Below are 20,537 nucleotides of genomic sequence, written 5' to 3'. Positions count from 1 at the left end.
ACTTGAGGGTGACCCATGCCCTGTGAGCTTATCATGTCCTTGTGGATCTTCTGGTCCTTCCACGAAGCTTTGGGGTCTCTTTTTGTCCATAAAAAATGACCACATTTTTTTAGCCCATTCCGAAAACTTTTATTTCTGCACAAAAAACAATACCACTGTAGTTCTGCTAAAAACAACGTCAGTCCGATTAGTTCCATTTAAATCATATAAAAGTGACCCAAAAGTATATAAAATTGTTGTAAACATGGCATGAATACTTCATAAACTATATATACGTTTGAGAAGTATCACACTAAAAAAACACTTCCGTGATGATACGTGTTTGTCGCAGTAGGTCATGTTTTCTGTCATGCATGTATATCCATGACGATTTTATGACAGAATCAAGATAGTCATACATGTGCTGTCGTAGAAGTGTTCCATGCCAATACCAAAATTATCATCATGGAAGTGTCCACTTCCATGACGATAAATGACGCGTCATGGAAGTGTTTTCATCAAGTGTTTTTTTGGTTTTCTACTACGTTCCCCATTAGTCTTTTCCTTCTTCTTCTTCTTTCTCAATTGGGATTTGATGTTGTCCCAACTTCAAATGAAGGACCGGTTGGATCCCCCAATTCATACTCCATTTGGGTTGGATCTTGATTATCATTGATCATGTCTGACATGATCAACTCCTAAATGATCAAGCATTCATCAAGTCATAAATGAACTAGAGGTATATGCAAAACATTGAACATGGCATATGCAAAGTTGATCAGGCATGAGCAACAAGGACATAACGAGTCTTGTAATGTCATTCCGCTGAACAGGTCATGGGCAACCCGGGCGCCGCCGGTACCCGTGCTTGTCCGCGCCCGAACCAGCTGCGGCAAGTGACAGACGTCCATCGTCGGAATTCCCCAATCGGCCATCGGATCCTCCTTTGTCCCAACCTGGTCCGACAAAGCGATCCTTGTCGACGACTAGGTGGATGGGTGCGGGGTCCCGGGCGTGGCAGGGGGGTGGAGGGGGGCAGTGGCTCGTCCATGTACGCATCCGCTCCCTGTGACGCCAATGCTTTCATCTCCCGCTGCCTCCATTGCCGGTCCATCCGGGCGACGTTCTTCGGCTTGCAGGATGAAGCCAATGATGGGACGTCGATGGACGAGGCGGACGCAACCTCTGTTGCGGCGGTCGGGGACGGGTTGGACGACATCTAGTACGTCGGATCGGGACAGGCAGCGAGGATGGGGAGCAAGGATGGCGGGCAACAAGGGCTCGGACACGGGAAAGACAGGAGGAGTGGTAATGATATAGTTGATTTGGTGCAATTTGTGGTGAGGTAGGCCTTTCCGGTCCGACGTGGTGGACGCGCCCGGGCTTCCTCATATACGCCCCATTTTGAGGCTGGATATGAGGGATGTCTGTCAGCTCGGGCGTTTGAGACCTGTTTGAGGCGCCCGTCCGGGTCTTTTTATTTTGACCGGGCCATCTGCCTGGTCCTTTGAGGCGGATTTGGGGTGCCTGTTTGTGGATGCTCTAAGGTGGGTCTTTTTCCTATATTTGGGACGCTCGGCTTGGTATATTTGTGTGTTAAGAAAATCAGAGTTAGTTGGGATCAACTATTTTGATATATAGAATTAGAATATATCATAGGAGTTCACTAAAGTATTGACCATTCATACGTTATCCTTTTAACTTGCATTCAATGATACTTGTTCCAAACAATGTACATGCAACTATCGTATAAATTGTAATGCAAAAATAGTTAAATTGAAATTGAGAAAACTTTTAAATGAAATATTTTGGAACACAACTAAGACTATAATTAAAAAAAAGAAATATAGAAGTATTACGTAACTTGAAGTTAAAACAAATGAGATATAATTTACTTATTAACATTTGGGATAGGTCATAGAATTATTTTATACTCCCTCTGTCCCAAAATATAAAAACGTTTTTAACACTACACTAGTGTCAAAAACGTTCTTATATTATGGGACGGGGGGAGTAATAGATTGTGACATGGCGTCCATGTGGCTTATGAGTCAGCTGCCACGTTAGCCTAACATGTGGGCCAAATATATTTTTGGTAAAAAAAAATGGTAAGTCGTGTAATACAACAGAAGTACAGGGTCAAGAGGATAAATTTTCTATACTACTATATAGTGTATCAATTTTGAAAGTTTGAATTCAGGCACTGAAATGCATTTGTGGCCGTTCATTGAGTTGCATCCGACGGCCTAGAGCGCTGGGATTCGCAGCTACAGTAGCATTCGGTGTTAACTGGGTCGTTCCAGAAACATCCACAGAGTTAGCACTGACTCACGGACCTCGCTATATGTTTTTTTTTGTTTCTTATATAAGGAGCACCCATCCACGGGTTAGCACCAGTTACGGACCCCACTGCATGTCTGTTTCAGGAGCCTAAGTCACCACGCTACAGTCGCATCCCTTAGAGTTGTGAAAATTGTTTTACTAAAGCAGAAAACATCATATGTACATGGCATGTGGCAGGAGAAATAAGTAGCCCCGTACTACCAAGTCTGACAAGCAGTGAAAATATATAGAATTAAACAAATCAAACCGGTGCATTGCGCACATAACTCGCGTGCATTTTTGGGTGGAAGCTAAAATATTCCTTTAGTAAAAAATAGCAACGGGTATCCCAATTTTGTGAAAATGACATATTTTCTTTGCATATGATAGCTACTGTGTATGAACATAAGAAGCTTTCTTATGCTAACTACAAGTATTTTTGTTTCTCATTTTCTACATGCACAATGTTCATTTGTCTTGAATCATTTCTCCGGGCACTCAATGACTTAATTTCTGGGGCCAAAATCACACCGTAACATAAAGACGCGCAATGCACATGCAAGCATACTAGTACACTTAAAATCATGTAACTGACACTCTGCAACTATTCGGAGGTAAAAGTCGATTCTACCTGTAAAACCTAGCCCAGTACTTGGGGCCACGTTTCACTGAATTTTGACAAGCCAAGCCTGCTCTGCTGCTGCCAAGGTGCCCTTTGATTCGAAACGTAAATCAACCAGCTGGGGCAGCAACTGTACCGGCACACCAATGGCTGCTCAACAACTCAAGCATATGAACAGAGTCCCCATATGCTCAGGGTACATATCCAGCAGTGGGAATCCTGCTGCCATGCCATGAAGCCCAAAAAAGCACTGTGCCCATAAACAAGCCACAGTGCCCCTGCTCCAATGGCCGAGACCCAAAGGCTGGACGACCTCAACTCACCCATGAGCTGCACAAAGGCATCGCGCTTTGCAGCATCATCACCAGATAAATAAAAGAAAGAAAAGAATTCCGTCTCCGGTCGATCGATCCCCTCTCCCTTATCCGCCATCACGCGTCCGTGCATGAGCCACGGCGACGACGACGATTCAATTCATGCGCCCCGTCACCGGATCGCATTGATCGCAGCGGCGCTCTTTCTTTTCCGGAGATTTGGTCCGTTTCTTTTTGGCCGGATGGAGACAAGTCCGCGGATCGCCGCGATGAGCTCTTTTGGCCTGTCGATCGTCCGTTTCGGTCCCGTCGCGTACTCGCGTACAGCTAGCACAGCACAGCGGCCGGTCCGTTCCGCGTACCAAGAAGCGCGTGTGCGTGTGTGCTTCCGTCCGTGGGATAATGCCTGAATATTTCATGTCGTGCGCGTTAGGTGCCCACAGCCCACTCACACTTCTCTATACTGTTTGTTTATTAGGAGTACAGTACGTACGAACGTACGATCAATTTCAGAAGGAGAGTTACTACCACTTATTACCACACGGTTCGGTTCTTTGCAGTACTAGTTGAGGATCATCATTTTCTTAACAAGCCTAGATTTGGCACCTCTTAACTGTACGTATCTGTGTTGTGTGTTGAAGGGGGTCACTGGAACAAAGCATGTGACGGTCGAATCTATGCCTTGTGATCTCTACTCTGCTCTGCTCAGCCAGCTAGGGTACGCAAAAGCAGGGGGGCTTTTGAACATCAGATTTGGCGCTGCCGTCTTTTTGAACAGCACGCCAAGAATCAGGAGGCATATCTATCTATCTATCTATCTATCTATCTATCTATCTATCTTGGCATATGGGGAGCTAGTATTCCTACATAAGCCATCTATATTGTAGCATGCAACTTGCGGTGCAAAATCTGTTAAATATACTTCCACTCCGAATCATTTCCTTCATAGTACTAGGCATCCGATCTGCTGCATGTACGAATGTATTGTCCCATTGCACGATCTAGATGGTCCTCCATCCATCGACATTCCTGGTACGTGCTGGGAGTACAGAGTACTACGTAGCTAGGGTACCTGCCTCAGCTCTCCCGAGAGAGAACCAATACCTGCACGGGTGTCGTGTGCACCGTGCCACTGTCTGCGCCAGAAACGAGGACAGGTAAACACATCAATTCCACTATATTTTAGGGGTCATCAAGTAGTTATCCCGTCGTGTGGCTGTGGTTTTAGCTGTCGAAACAAGCTCCTCACTGATAAGTCTTCCAGAAAAACAGAAAAGAACTCACCAATATAGACAAAGCAGTACTACATCTCAGTCAAAACTTGGGTCAGGAAACAACTTATATCTATCTATCTGAACGTCTCTGCTTCAGTCAATCCACAACACAAAAACAACAATATATTGTTGACCTGGAAGCTGACCTCTGGTTGCGATTTCCAGCAAAGCAGAACAAAAACACACATGGACCTGCCCAACAATTCGAGCAAGTCAGTCCATATCCATATCCAGACGCCATCTGATGCATGTGTGTGCACACGCCTTTTGGCCCTCCCAACTCAGCAGCTCCTCACACGATCGCGGGCGGCACTGCACAGTGCACACCTGCACTGCGCTGCCACTATGGACCGATATCGACCCCGAAATTCCGATGTGAAAGTGAAGGCCACTAGCTCAATGCCCCTTTCGGCATTCGTCCGTCCACAAGAGAGGGCAGGCGGAGTCATCGCCGTGCTGTGCTCCGCCGCCTATAAATAATGCCCCGACCACCAACATGGCATTTACCTACGCAGCACAGCACAGCAGAGCAGAGCTCGTCATTCAGCTAAACTAGCGGTGACTGACTGGCTGCGAGCACGAGTGCTGCTACCTAACCCGGTTGACCCCTAGAAAGCATGGACGTTGAGAGCTCCACGGCGCATGAGGTCTCCGTCGACTGGCGGGGCCGCCCGTGCGAGCCGGGCCGGCACGGCGGCATGCGCGCAGCCGTCTTCGTCCTAGGTACGTAGTACTCCTACCTACATCAAGTTAGTTCGTTATACGGACGAGCCATAGAGCAATGTCTATTGTCTATCCAATCTATGGCGCGCGTGCTGATTGGTGAGGCTGATGTGCAGGGATCCAGGCGTTCGAGATCATGGCGATCGCGGCGGTGGGGAACAACCTCATCACGTACGTGTTCGGGGAGATGCACTTCCCGCTGTCGGAGGCGGCCAACGTAGTGACCAACTTCGTGGGCACCATCTTCCTCCTCTCCCTCCTCGGCGGCTTCCTCTCCGACTCCTACCTCGGCTGCTTCTGGACCATGCTCACCTTCGGCTTCGTCGAGCTCTCGGTACTCCTCACTATGCTTCCTCACAATCTATATACTCCTAGCACTACAAACTCGACTAGGAAGGAGTGGCTAGCAGTGACCCCACCAACGGGTGGCCTGCGCGTGTTCCATTCAAGACAAGAAGATGAGGAAGATGGAACGTGTGAGAGTGTTTTTCCTTTGTGACCGACCGATTGACTGTTGTTTTCACGAAAAGGGAGATGAACTTGGATGGGCCAGATAAAAAAGCCCCTATCACCATGCATGGACCCGGTTTGGGGGCCAGGTTGAATTCAACGCACGCAGCATGGCCGGGGACTAACGATATGATAATCATTTGTTTTCTCTGAAAGAAAAGCGACTAGAACTACACACGCCAATGGAAATTTGTTTGTTGTTGTTTTGGGGGCTTGCCTGAAAACAACATGTCCCAAGAAAGTTGTGCTAGTGTTACTTGCCTACTTTCAACTATCCTAGGCACTTCTTGCTTTTACTAGTAGCAGACAACGTTTGTAATTTACCCTAAAACCCTGGATTTAACAGAAATAGAAATATGAAATCGAAGAATCGAAACAGTAAAGAAAAAACTATTTTCATTCCGAATATATATAAAATCGGAAATAGTATGTTTTGCCTGGATTTTTACTAGTGTGTTTTGTCAACAGGGCTTCATACTACTGTCAGTGCAAGCACACCTTCCGCAGCTGAAGCCGCCGCCGTGCAACATGGCGTCCATGGACGGCAGCTGCGAGCAGGCCAGGGGCTTCAAGTCCAGCATCTTCTTCGTCGCGCTCTACCTGGTGGCGCTCGGCAGCGGCTGCCTCAAGCCCAACATGATCGCGCACGGCGGCGACCAGTTCTCCAGCTCCGGCGGGTCCGACAATGCCAAGAGCCTCTCCACCTACTTCAACTCCGCCTACTTCAGCTTCTGCCTCGGCGAGCTCGTCGCCCTCACGGCGCTCGTCTGGGTGCAGACGCACTCCGGGATGGACGTCGGCTTCGGCATCTCCGCCGCCGCCATGGCCGCCGGGCTCATCAGCCTCGTGTCCGGCGCGGCCTTCTACCGGAACAAACCTCCTCAGGGCAGCATCTTCACTCCTATTGCAAGGGTAACAATAATCTTCACTTCACTATAGTAATTAAGTCAGTAATAACTCAATGATTGTAAAGACGGACGTGTTGATTGTATTTTTTCCTACAAAAAAATTGTGTTCTGACAAACTTTGCGCATTCAAAAATTGGAAGAAGTTTGCACCGTTAGGTTAGTGGCAGGTTGCTGTATGACAGTATGTCAAACATCTCCTTTCTGCTAAAAAAATCCTTTTCAGAAATTTCCAAGACACTGCAGTATATGCAAGAACTTTTGACAAGACAAATGATCTGATCACATTACTATATCCCCCCTCTAGCTAGTACTCTATGATTAGATTAGCTATTCTTGAAATAGTAGGTAGATTTAGTTTCGTCATCATTCAGTCAGTCAGCTATTCTTGCATTATGCTCACCTTGTCACATTCAACAGTTCTAGAATTTGGGGCCATATGATAGGTAGTACAAGTAGTTTACATATTTGCTTGCCGATCAGATCTAGTCAGATACACCTAGGGAAGCTAGAAACGATGTGCTCTCTGCAAGTTGTGTCTGCGGTGCAGTTCTTAAAGGTTTGTGACTTATTGACTGTTAGGATGTCAGTTCTGCGTGCAGCTATGGTTTTGGTCCTGCTGATAACGACAGAACTGACTGCGGATTATGTGTGCTGAATCACGTGTGCTGATGTGCAATGTGTGCACTTGCATTATTCAGCATTGGTTCGAGATGACAAGCTCTCTCTGTGCAAACAATGATAAAATATTGGGCCGTGCTTTATGCTGTTTTTGTCAAATGAGATTAAGACCATTTTGACACAGAAATGTACATTTGGACCTTCATTTGTTTATTGTCAACCAAGATACAGTTGCGTGGCAATAACATTTACATCAGATTTGCTATTTGCAGCTGATCCTGACTAACTTGTAGTGACATGCTAGTAAAAAATATGCTGCAGAGTCCTGCTGTTTCCTTGAAAGAAAGAAAAAACTGACAAGTTGGTGCGAACTGCTAAATTCTGCAGGTGTTCGTCGCCTCCTTCTCCAAGAGGAAGCAGGTCTGCCCTACCAATCCTGGCAACGTCGGAATTGGCGAGCCGGCACGCCTCGCCGGCAGCTTCCGCCACGGCAACAAGTTCAGGTGGAGCCGCCGCATCCATCGTTCTGGTGAGCAGATTGCTCTGAGTTAGTTGTTCTGCGGCCTGACTGACATGCTGTGAAACCATGCACGCAGGTTCTTAGACAAGGCGTGCGTCAGGGACGCGGAGCAGGGGGGCAACACGAAGCCGGAGAGCCCGTGGCGGCTGTGCACGGTGTCGGAGGTGCAGCAGGCCAAGACCCTCCTCGCCGTGACGCCCATCTTCGCCTGCACCATCGTGTTCAACACCGTGCTCGCGCAGCTGCAGACCTTCTCGGTGCAGCAGGGCAGCGCCATGGACACCGTCCTCGGGGGCGCCTTCCGCGTCCCGCCGGCGTCGCTGCAGGCCATCCCCTACGCCATGCTCCTCCTGCTCGTCCCGGCGTACGAGCTCCTGCTCGTGCCCTTCATGAAGCGGCTCACGGGGACGCGCTCCGGGATCACCCCGCTGCAGCGCATCGGGGTCGGCCTCGGCACCGTCGCCTTCTCCATGGTCGCCGCCGCCACCGTCGAGCGCCGGCGCCGCGACCTGTCGGCGTCCGGGGCGCGGATGTCCGTGCTGTGGATCGTGCCGCAGTTCCTCGTGTTCGGGGTGTCGGAGATGTTCACCGCCGTGGGGCTCATCGAGTTCTTCTACAAGCAGGCCTGCGCCGGCATGCAGTCCTTCCTCACCGCGCTCACCTACTGCTCCTACGCCTTCGGCTTCTACCTCAGCTCCGTGCTGGTGACGACGGTGAACAGGGTCACGGCGAGGCACGGCGGCGCCGGCTGGCTCGGCGACAACGACCTCAACAAGGACAGGCTGGACCTCTTCTACTGGATGCTGGCTGCGCTCAGCGTGCTCAACTTCTTCTGCTACCTGGTATGTGCAAGGTGGTACAACTCTGGTGCCGATGGCTCTGATGCTGCCTCAGCTCAGATTGCAGCAGAGGGTGATGCCAAGGAGATCAGCTGAAGACCTACATGGAGATTGAACCTGTATATGCGTATAGATATATGTAGAAATGCATGAAAAATAGTGATGGGGAAAGAAGTGCTAGGTTAAGAAGAAGGTTTCCTTTGATAAGGAATAGAAAGTACATTAGCATGGCTAAGGAAGTACATTAGCATATGTATGCTAGTTCTACCACAAAGCATAGTCTTCAGTAAACTTATTTCGCCATGATCATCGCGAAGGTGGTACAATCGCCAAGAGCATCGTCGACTTTAGGCCCATTAGCCTTATCCATGCAATCGCCAAGATCATCGCGAAGGTGCTCGCTATCCGGCTTGGCCCGCACATGTCCGCCCTCGTCTTCAACGCTCAAAGTGCGTTCATCAAAACGCGGAGCCTCCACGACAACTTCATGTATGTTAGAAACCTTGTGCGACGCTTGCACACGAGCAAGACTCGCTCTCTCCTATTCAAGTTGGACATCCGCAAGGCATTTGACTCTATCAAATGGGAGTACTTGCTTGACCTCCTACGGAGGCGAGGTTTCCAAAGCAAATTTTGAGAGTGGATTGCGGCTCTGCTATGCTCCTCATCTTCGAGGATCCTCTTGAATGGGGTAGCTGGTACCGCCATCAAGCATGGCCAGGGACTATGGCAAGGGGACCCCGTCTCTCCCCTCCTTTTTGTGATAGCTATTGACACATTGAAGCAAATCCTTGATGTGGCGACAAGGAAGGGCCTTATTCACAAGGTCCGAGGGAGAGGGGTCATGGCGCGAACGTCTCTTTATGCGGATGATGCGGCTGTGTTTGTAGCGCCAATCAAAAGAGATGTGGACAACCTCGGGGCCATTCTGCGAGGTTTTGGCGAAGTCACCGGCCTTTGCACCAACTTCCATAAGAGCTCAATGGTCCCCATTCGGTGCAACAACCTTGACTTGGGCCACATCACGCAAGGGTTACTGGCTGTCAGGGCTTCCTTTCCGCTCCGCTACCTGGGACTCCCGCTATATGTGTGGAAGCTGAAGCTCGCCGACCTACAATTTCTTGTCGATAAAGTGGCAAGTAGACTGACTACATATGACGGCCAAAACATCACCACCATTGGCCGCGCGGCCCTTGTTAAGTCGGTCCTCGCTTCCCAAGTGATCTACTTCATCACGTCACTTGTCATACAACCCACCATTCTGCAAAACATCGACAAGCTTGAGCGGGCCTTCCTATGGCCGGGGTCGGATACGACATCCGTGGCAAAGTGCAAGGTCAATTGGGATGTTGTCAGCCGGCCGCTCGCCTATGGTGGACTCAAGGTCCTCAACACCAACAAGTTTGCGCGGGCTTTGCATTTGCGGTGGCCTTGGTACGAGTGGAAGGAGCCCACACAGTTGTAGGTCGGGAGTGGGAACCCGTGCGATGAGGAGGACCTCAACTTTTTCTACGCATGTACCACCATCACGGTTGGGAACGGTGCGAAGACTCCATTTTGGGACTCCCCTTGGCTCCTTGGTCGCAAGCCCAAAGACATTGCTCCGCTCATTTACGAGACTTCCTCTCGGAAGCACAGGAAGGTATGGGAGGCCCTCAAGGACAACGCGTGGATCCTCAAAATCAGACCGCCCGCATCGGTTTCCATCGAGCATGTTGCGCAATTCTTCATCCTTTGGACGCTACTGCACGAGGTGCACCTGGATGAGCTCACCGAGGATGACATCCTATGGAAGCACACGGAATCTGGGCACTACTCCGCGGCCTCCGCTTACAGGGCACAATTTTTGGGCTTGGTCCTCTCCTCCATGGACCAAATGGTCTGGAAGGCTTGGGCCCACCAAAAGTAAAATTCTTTGCTTGCCTCGCGCTTCAGGATAGGATCTGGACTACTGACAGATTGGAGAAGCGAGGATGGCCTAACTGTGGCCCTTGCCCCTTGTGCCGACGGGTGCAGGAATGTGGCCCTCATCTTTTCTTCATATGCCGCTTCACTCTCAGGCTTTGGAACAAGGCTATTCAAAAATTTCGCATCCACGACATGGACACGTCCACATGGCACCTGTTTAACTCCGTTCATGCCTGCTGGGCGAGCACATGCACCACGGGCACCACCGACAGAAAAGCAAAGGCATCGATTACCATGCTAGTGTCATGAGTCATCTGGAATGAGCGCAACGCAAGAGTGTTCAGGCAAAAGAGCGCGCCTCCGCAAATCTTGCTCAGCATCATTGAAGACGAGGCAAACCTTTGGATCAAAGCTGGGGCAAAGAAACTAGGGTCTTTTTTATTGCGAGAATAATTATCATGCCGTAATTTGGGTGTGTGTTGTAACAAACTCTTTCTCCTCCTTATTTAATATATGAGACAAAAATTTTGCCTCCGTTTCAAAAAAAAAGTAAACTTATTTCAGACACCGGTGGTCAACATGGAAATATGCAATGGAATAGTGAATTAAGCAACAGATAGGATGTTGATAATATAATGGCCGAGCACAAACCTCCCTTGGCATGAAACAAGAGAAAACCAAATTTCAGAACACATAATGCATGCAAGATGTACATATTCAAAACAAAATCTTGTTCAGGTCTTCACTATGCTCGATAAGTACCACGAGCAGTTACGAAGTTTCCAGGAAGCAAAGCATACAGAATTCATACATGCTGCAAATTTTGTCCAAGGACACCATCTTACAGAATGATGCAACTGCTGCCAGATTTGGCCTCTTCTTCAGCCTTCTTCAGGCTATCCTTCAGTGCACGAATCTCTTCCCTCAAGTTATTCTCCACGGCATGCCTTTCTTTCTGCTCTTCGTGAAGCTGGTTTTCCATCCTTGCAATTGTACTGTTTAACTTTTCCTCCATCTATGAAGACAGGTTCTAAATCGTAGCTAATAATCCACTAAAGTATCAAAACAATAAGAAAGATAGTAGTACTTCTCAGCTGATCAGTGATGGATCCTAATTATAACGGATGTATTTAAAAGTTAGAGGCTTGCTTCGGTAGACCCCCCTCACAAATCGTATAAGGACAACATGGTCATTTGAACATAAGGTATACCAACCTCGGTATGTGACACGTACGAGCGTAGGCGTACACAACCAATCCAAATCCCTCCCTCCTGGGCTTGGCCCATTTTTTTACTTTTTAACCCGTCAAAAAAGCATATACATGAGGTAGGGTTTGAACTCCAAACCTCTTGATTTTACTTCCACCCACGGTAACCAACTGGGAGAACTAACTTCTTGTGCTGGTTATTTCTTTTACTCGACCTGAGTGCTGGTATGATCATCGATGGATCCCCTTCCCTCCTCCTCCCCATCTCGCCCCAGTCGCCCAGCCCCCCTCCCCCGTTCGCCGGTCGTGGTTCGGCCTTCCTCCTCCCCTCTCGCCGGTGCTCTCTCCCTCCCCTCCCCTGCCTGCTCGCCGGTGGTGCTCTCGCCGCGGCCTTCTCCGCTGCCTGCGCTTGGATCTCGTTTCTGGGCCCTCGCGTCCGATGAGGAGGAATTGCGGTCGGCTGCCTCCTCCCCCCGATGCCCTTCGGCCTGCCCTGGGGGGGTGGCGCCACCCCTCGTCGCTCCCCGCTCCCGTAAGTTTGCCCCTAGTGGCCGGGGTCGGTCGGTGGCTGCGGCATAGCCTGACGCTGGCTGGATCCGGGTTTCTCGCCGTCGGCGCAAGTCTGGTAAGTTTTCCGTTGCCTCTCCTGATCCTGGGATCCTGGACGGTGCTCCTGATGGGGAGCTCGGAGGCTCTCCATCCCTCTCTCCTGCTCTCTCCTCGGCTGCCTTGTCGCCGGCGGCGGTGGTGGCGCTGGCGTCGTGTGCCCTAGATCTCGATTTCGCCTCGGTGGCCAGTGGGACACGGGCCGGTCCCCCGCTTGGGCCTGTTGGGCCTTTTGCTTTGGCGCTGCCCAGTGGGCCTACTCTTCCAACCCCTCTCTCTTCAGTGGATGAATTCCCCCCACTTGTCTCTTCCGGCCCAGTTAGGCCCCTCGGTCTGGTCCCTGCTCCCCAACCCTCTTCGGCCCATCTTACGCGTCGGGCCCAGGTGGGCACGGCTCGGTCGGGCTATATATGGATACCCCGTGGCTCGTTTCCCCCTTTTCTAGGGTTTTCGGCTTCCTCTTCCGATCTGCGCCGTCACCGTCTCCCCATTCGTCGCCTCGTCAGATCTAGCCCTCCTCCTCCCCTTCTCCTCCCTTTCACTGCGGTGCTCGCCATGGATAAGTTGCGGGGTTCTTCCTACAAGGCGGTCTCGGGCAGCAAGCGTCGCCGTGAGGACTCCCCTGCTTTTGCGGTGGATCTGGAGCTCGAGGCTTCGCTCCGCTCCAAGCTGGAGGCGGAGCAGGCGGTGCGCGAGCAGGTGGCTCGTGACCGCGCGGCCTGGGCTGCGGGTCCGGAGTGGATGCAACGCTCGAAACGGGAGCGCGCGCCTGGGTCTGGTCCGCAAGGATCTGGATCTGGCCCCTCCCTCTCTCCGGCACTGGACCCGTGGGAGGCGGCGGCGGCCTCCGGTAGTGGGGTTTCTTCTTCGTCTGGCTCCCTGCCTGCCTCCGGCGTAGGGCTTAGCTCGTCTGCTCCGACGCGTTTCCCCCCTCCTCCTCGCCCGGCTGGTGTCGGTGCTGGATCTCGTCCGCTGCCCCGGTCCTTCGCAGAGCCGGTGCGTCGCCCCCCTCCCCCCCAGCCCATCCTCTGGGGTGCCTCCCTCTTCGGGGGTGGGTGACGGGCTGCTTCCTCCTCCCTCGTCGCTTCCGCAACCCCTCCCCTCCTCTACTTCCCAAAGCAACCCCTCTGCGCTCACTTGCTTCGCTTGCCACAAGCCTGGCCATTTCCAATCTCGATGCACCAACCCACCGTTCTGCTTGATCTGTCGCTCCGATGGTCACCTCACGGTCAACTGCATGAATAGGCAGAAGCCTCCCTCGGTTCTTCAGTTTGGCTTGGGCCTCCCCGGTTGCGCCTTCTTCGCTTTCGATAGTGATCTGCCTGTCCTGGAAATGGCGCCCGCTCTTTCCAATGCTGCGATTGTTACGGTGAAGGACCAAAAGATCTCGCCCCAAACTCTTCTTGAAGGGCTTCGCATTTGGGATGAGGCAGGGTGGGATTGGCAAGTGGTGCAGATCTCTGATTATGAGTTTTCGGTGGTGTTTCCCTCCAAGGAGTGCTTACGGATGATTGCTTCATATACGAGTTTCACTTTGCCCCTCAACCAACTGGTGGTCTCTGTCAAATCGGCATCCTGCAATGGTACGGCAGTTGGGCCTCTCTCCCAGACTTGGGTTCTGATTGATGACTTGCCTGCTGGTCTTCGTTCGTCTGCCTTTCTCATGGCTTTTGGGGTTCTGATTGGGAAGCCCATGGAGGTGGATGAGGATTCCCTGAACAAGGTTGGCCCTGCTAGGATGAAGGTTTGGTGTGTGGATCCAGAGCGTGTGCATGGCACGATTGATATCTTCCCCTTCCCCAATGGTATCAGACTTCGGGTGCGGGTGGAGGGGATGGCTACTTTTCAGGCTCCACCTCCCCCTCCCCCCTTCTAACCCTTCGGACAATCATGATAAGGAGGGGGATGGATCTATGGGTGGTACTAATCAAAGCAATGGATCTAATCTCCGCTTCACCCAATCTGAGTGGGATGGTTTGGCTGAGTCTGAACGTGAGCTGTTTCACTCCCAAGCTCCCTCTGGTACTGCGCCCCGTGAGGATGTGGCGAACCCTTCTGTTGCCCCGATAGTTTCTGCTGCTGGTGATGATATGCTGAAGCACCCCCCTCTGTTAGCTACCCCCGTGTCTGGTGCTTGCTCTAACCTTCCAGTCCGGCCGCTCTCCCCCACTCGCTCGGGAATTGAGGATCTTCCTGCCTCTCCTGTCCGCGACATGGTGGGATCCCAGTCCCTGCGGAAGAAGAAATCCTCTATGCGCAAATTCTCGGCTAAGAGCAGGAACTCGTCGGGCTCGAAGCAATCCATGACCGGGGTTTGCCGTCGTCTCGACAAGGATATGGGGTTTATGTCTCATTCGGGCCCTCCTCCGGCTTCTCTTGCTGCTCGGTCGCCTGCAATTCGGTCTCCTGTGTCCACGGCTCGCAAAGCAGGCGGGTGGCTAATTCGGGTGGCTCTATCATGGAGCGGGCGGAGAAGCGGGCTGTGGCGAAGGATCTTCCCCCACCAGGTACTCCCCCCGTCCCCTCTTCTGTTTCTTCTCCGGTTCGGTTGGTTTTACCTTCTCTTTTAGATGATCTTCTTTTAAATATTATGTCGGACGTGGGAGTGGTGGTAGATACTTCTGTTGGATCTCCTAGTTCTCTTCTCGCAATCATTCGGGCTAACGAGATGGCTCAGGCGGCCATATCTAAAGCCAAAGAGGCTGTTGCCTCGCAGGCTGCTGCTTCTAGTAGTACTCAGGGTGCGGAGGCGGGTGCGGAAGCTGGTAGTGGCCAGCCCCAACCCAATTATCCAGGAGGGGAATGAATAAACGAGCTAAATCATGCACGGCTCCTAGCAGGTCGAGTCTCCGCATTAAAAACCTATCTTATAAATGAGGGCCTTATTCTGGAATATTAGAGGGTTCGGTGCTAGGGGGCGCCGCGACCAAATCAAAGATCTGGTCCGCTCTAACTCTATTGATTTCGTGGGGTTTGTTGAAACCTTTAAGGAAGCTTTCTCCCCTAATGACCTTTCTGCTATCGTGGGCATGGACAGATTTAATTGGCACTCGTTGTTGGGGAATGTAGCAGAAATCAAAAAATTTCTACGCATCACCAAGATCAATCTATGGAGTAATCTAGCAACGAGGGAAAGGAGAGTGCATCTACATACCCTTGTAGATTGCTAAGCGGAAGCGTTCAAGTGAACGGGGTTGATGGAGTCGTACTCGTCGTGATCTAAGTCACCGATGATCCTAGTGCCGAACGGATGGCACCTCCGCGTTCAACACACATGCAGCCCGGTGACGTCTCCCATGCCTTGATCCAGCAAGGAGAGAGGGAAAGGTTGGGAAGACTCCGTCCAGCAGCAGCACGACGGCGTGGTGGTGGTGGAGGAGCGTGGCACTCCAGCAGGGCTTCGCCAAGCACTGCGAGAGACGAGGAGGAAGAGAGGTAGGGCTGCGCTAGGGAGAGGAAAACTCATGTGTTTGCAGCCCCCAATACCTCAAGTATATATAGGGGAAGGGGAGGGGTTGCGCCCCCATCTAGGGTTCCCTCCCAAGGGGTGGCGGCAGCCCCAAAACCCATCTAGGATGCGGCCAAGGGGGGAAGAGGGGGAAACTTGCCCCCCAAGCAAGGTGGAGGCGCCCCTTCCCCAAACCCTAGGTGCCTTGGGCCCTGGTGGGGGGCGCACCAGCCCACCTGGGGCTAGTCCCCTCCCACACTTGGCCCATGCACCCCTCTGGGGCCGGTGGCCCCACCTGGTGGACCTCCGGGACCCTCCCGGTGGTCCCGATACGTTACCGATAGCACCCGAAACTTTTCCGGTGACCAAAACAGGACTTCCCATATATAAATATTTACCTCCGGATCATTCCGAAACTCCTCGTGATGTCCTGGATCTCATCCGGGACTCCGAACAACATTCGGTAACCACGTACATCTATTCCTTATAACCCTAGCGTCATCGAACCTTAAGTGTGTAGACCCTACGGGTTCGGGAGACACGTAGACATGACCGAGACAACTCTCCGGCCAATAACCAATAGCGGGATCTGGATACCCATGTTGGCTCCCACATGTTCCACGATGATCTCATTGGATGAACCACGATGTCGAGGATTCAATCAATCCCGTATTCAATTCCCTTTGTCTAGCGGTATAGTACTTGCCCGAGGTTCGATCGTCGGTATCCCGATACCTTGTTCAATCTCGTTACCGGCAAGTCTCTTTACTCGTTCCGTAACACATCATCCCGTGATCAACCCCTTGGTCACATTGTGCACATTATGATGATGTCCTACCGAGTGGGCCCAGAGATACCTCTCCGTCACACAGAGTGACAAATCCCAGTCTCGATTCGTGCCAACCCAACAGACACTTTCAGAGATACCCATAGTGCACCTTTGTAGCCACCCAGTTACGTTGTGACGTTTGGTACACCCAAAGCATTCCTATGGTATCCGGGAGTTGCACAATCTCATGGTCTAAGGAAATGATACTTGACATTAGAAAAGCTTTAGCATACGAACTACACGATCTTTGTGCTAGGCTTAGGATTGGGTCTTGTCCATCACATCATTCTCCTAATGATGTGATCCCGTTATCAACGACATCCAATGTCCATGGTTAGGAAACCATAACCATCTATTGATCAACGAGCTAGTCAACTAGAGGCTTACTAGGGACATGGTGTTGTCTATGTATCCACACATGTATCTGAGTTTCCTATCAATACAATTATAGCATGGATAATAAACGATTATCATGAACAAGGAAATATAATAATAACTAATTTATTATTGCCTCTAGGGCATATTTCCAACAGTCTCCCAATTGCACTAGAGTCAATAATCTAGTTCACATCGCCATGTGATTAACACTCACAGGTCACATCGCCATGTGACCAACATCCAAAGAGTTTACTAGTGTCACTAAACTAGTTCACATCATCATGTAATTAAGACTCAATGATTTCTGGGGTTTGATCATGTTTTGCTTGTGAGAGAGGTTTTAGTCAAGGGGTCTGCAACATTCAGATCCGTATGTACTTCGCAAATATCTAGGTCATATTGTAAATGCTACTTCCGCGCTCCACTTGGAGCTAATCCAAATGGTTGCTCCACTATACGTATCCGGTTTCTCTACTCAGAGCTATCCGGATAGGTGTTAAGCTTGCATCGACGCAACTCTTTACGTCGAACTCTTTATCACCTCCATAACCTAGAAACATATCCTTATTCCTCTAAGGATAATTTTGACCGCTATCTGGTGATCCACTCCTTGATCACCTTTGTACCCTCTTGCCAGACATGTGGCAAGGCACACATCAGGTGCGGTACTTAGCATAGCATACTGTAGAGCCTACGTCTAAAGCATAGGGGACGACCTTCGTCCTTTCTCTCTCTTCTGTCATGGTCGAGCTTTAAGTCTTAACTTCATACCTTACAACTCAGGCAAGAACTCCTTCTTTGACTGATCCATCTTGAAGACCTTCAAGATCATGTCAAGGTATGTGCTCATTTGAAAGTACCATTAAGAGTTTTGATCTATCCTTATAGATCTTGATGCTCAATGTTCAAGCAGCTTAATCCAGGTTTTCCCTTGAAAAACTCCTTTCAAACAACCCTTTATGCTTTCCAGAAATTTTACATCATTTCGGATCAACAATATGTCATTCACATATACTTATCAGAAATGTTGTAGTGCTCCCACTCACTTTATTGTAAATACAAGTTTCTAACAAACTTTGTATAAACCCAAAAACTTTGATTATCTCATCAAAGCATATATTCCAACTCTGAGATGCTTACTCCAGTCCTTAGAAGGATTGCTGGAGCTTTGCATACTTGTTAGCATCTTTTAGGATTGACAAAAACCTTCTGGTTGTATCACATGCAACCTTTGCTCAAGAAATTTTCCGAGGAAACAATGTTTTGACATCCTATCTGCAAGATTTCATAAATAATGCAGTAACTGCTAACAAGATTCCAACAGACTCTTAGCATCACTACGAGTGAGAAAGTCTCATCGTAGTCAACTCCTTGTACTTGTCGGAAACATCTTTAGCGACAAGCTGAGCTTTCTTAATGGTGACACATACCATCATTGTCTGTCATCCCTCTTAGAATCCATCTGTACCCAACAGCCTTACGACCATCAAGTAGTTCTTCCAAAGTCTACACTTTGTTTTCATACATGGATCCTCTCTTGGATTTTATGGCCTCGAGCCATTTGTCGGAATCTGGGCCCACCATCGCTTCTCCATAGCTCGTAGGTTCATTGTTGTATAGCAACATGACCTCCAAGACAGGATTACCGTACCACTCTGAAGCAGTACGCGTCCTTGTCATCCTACGAGGTTCGGCAGTGACTTGACTCGAGGCTTCATGATCACTATCATCAGCTTCCACTTCAATTGGTGTAGGTGCCACATGAACAACTTCCCGTGCCCTGCTACACACTAGTTGTAGTGACAGTTCAATAACCATATCAAGTCTCCACCATCCTCCCACTCAATTTTCGAGACAAACTTTTCCTCGAGAAAGGACCCGATTCAAGAAACAATCCCTATTGCTTTCGGATCTGAATTAGGAGGTATACCCAACTGTTTTGGGTGTCCTATGAAGATGCATTTTATCTGCTTTGGGTTCGAGCTTATCAACCTGAAACTTTTTCACATAAGCGTCGCAGCCCCAAACTTTTAACAAACGACAACTTAGGTTTCTCCAAACCATAGTTCAAATGGTGTCGTCTCAACGGAATTACATGGTGCCCTATTAAAGTGAGTGTGGTTGTCTCTAATGCCTAACCCATGAACGATAGTGGTAATTCGATAAGAGACATCATGGTACGCACGATATCCAATAGGGTGCAACTATGATGTTCGGACACACCATCACACTATGGTGTTCCAAGTGGTATTAATTTTGAAATAATTTCCACAATGTCTTAATTGCGTGCCAAAGCTCGTAACTCAGATACTCATCTCTATGATCATATCATAGACATTTTATCCTCTTGTCACGATGATCTTCAACTTCACTCTGAAATTACTTGAACCATTCAATAATTCAGACTTGTGTTTCATCAAGTAAATATACTCAGTATCTACTCAAATCATCCGTGAAGTAAGAACATAACGATATCCACTGCGTGCCTCAGCGCTCATTGGACTGCACAATCAAAATGTAGTACTTCCAACAAGTTGCTTTCTTGTTCCATTTTACTGAAAACGAGGCTTTCAGTCATCTTGCCCATGTGGTATGATTTGCATGTCTCAAGTGATTCAAAATCAAGTGAGTCCAAACGGTCCATTTGCATGGAGTTTCTTCATGCATATACACCAATAGACATGGTTCGCATGTCTCCATCTTTTCAAAACGAGTGAGTCCAAAAGATCCATCAATATGGAACTTCTTCATGCGTTTTATACCAATATGACTTAAGTGGCAGTGCCACAAGAATGTGGAACTATCATTATTATCTTATATCTTTTGGCATGAACATGTGTATCACTATGATCGAGATTCAATGAACCATTCATTTTAGGTGCAAGACCATTGAAGGTATTATTCAAATAAACAGAGTAACCATTATTCTCCTTAAATGAATAACCGTATTGCGATAAACATAAACCAATCATGTCTATGCTCAACGCAAACACCAAATAACAATTATTTAGGTTTAACACCAATCTCGATGGTAGAGGGAGCGTGCGATGCTTGATCACATCAAGCTTGGAAACACTTCCAACACATATCGTTAGCTCACCTTTAGCTAGTCTCCGTTTATTCCGTAGCTTTTATTTCGAGTTACTAACACTTAGCAAACGAACCGGTATCTAATACCCTGGTGCTACTAGGAGTACTAGTAAAGTACACATTAACATAATGTATATCCAATATACTTCTATCGACCTTGCCAGCCTTCTCATCTACCAAGTATCTAGGGTAATTCTGCTCCAGTGACTGTACCCCTTGTTACAGAAGCACTTAGTCTCGGGTTTGGGGTCAACCTTGGATTTCTCCACTAGAGCAGCAGCTGATTTGCCGTTTCATGAAGTATCCCTTCTTTCCCTTGCCCTTCTTGAAACTAGTGGTTTCACTAACCATCAACAATTGATGCTCCTTCTTGATTTCTACTTTCGCGGTGTCAAACATTGCGGATATTTCAAGGATCATCATATTTATCCCTGATATGTT

The 20,537-nt window shown here is 49.3% G+C and overlaps 1 protein-coding gene across 1 annotated transcript; it reads left to right on the top strand.

The window, feature by feature from the left end:
- Window positions 1–4,939: 4,939 nt before the first annotated feature.
- LOC123045538 (protein NRT1/ PTR FAMILY 4.3) lies at window positions 4,940–8,938 on the top strand. The gene is made up of 5 exons (XM_044468621.1): window positions 4,940–5,234; window positions 5,351–5,568; window positions 6,213–6,656; window positions 7,658–7,773; window positions 7,867–8,938. Exons 1-5 carry the CDS (start codon window positions 5,129–5,131, stop codon window positions 8,723–8,725), a joined length of 1,743 nt encoding a protein of 580 aa, XP_044324556.1. The 5' UTR covers window positions 4,940–5,128; the 3' UTR covers window positions 8,726–8,938.
- Window positions 8,939–20,537: the final 11,599 nt, after the last annotated feature.

Source organism: Triticum aestivum, chromosome 2B (genome assembly GCF_018294505.1).
Source record: "Triticum aestivum cultivar Chinese Spring chromosome 2B, IWGSC CS RefSeq v2.1, whole genome shotgun sequence".
Lineage (NCBI taxonomy): Eukaryota > Viridiplantae > Streptophyta > Magnoliopsida > Poales > Poaceae > Triticum > Triticum aestivum.
This window is presented reverse-complemented; position numbering and strand designations above follow the sequence as displayed.

Coding starts and splice junctions, on each gene's coding strand:
- LOC123045538 (XM_044468621.1), top strand. CDS start 5,129: ATGGACGTTGAGAGCTCCACGGCGCATGAGGTCTCCGTCGACTGGCGG. Junction 6,657..7,657: donor TCTTCACTCCTATTGCAAGG/GTAACAATAATC, acceptor TAAATTCTGCAG/GTGTTCGTCGCCTCCTTCTC. Junction 7,774..7,866: donor CGCCACGGCAACAAGTTCAG/GTGGAGCCGCCG, acceptor CCATGCACGCAG/GTTCTTAGACAAGGCGTGCG.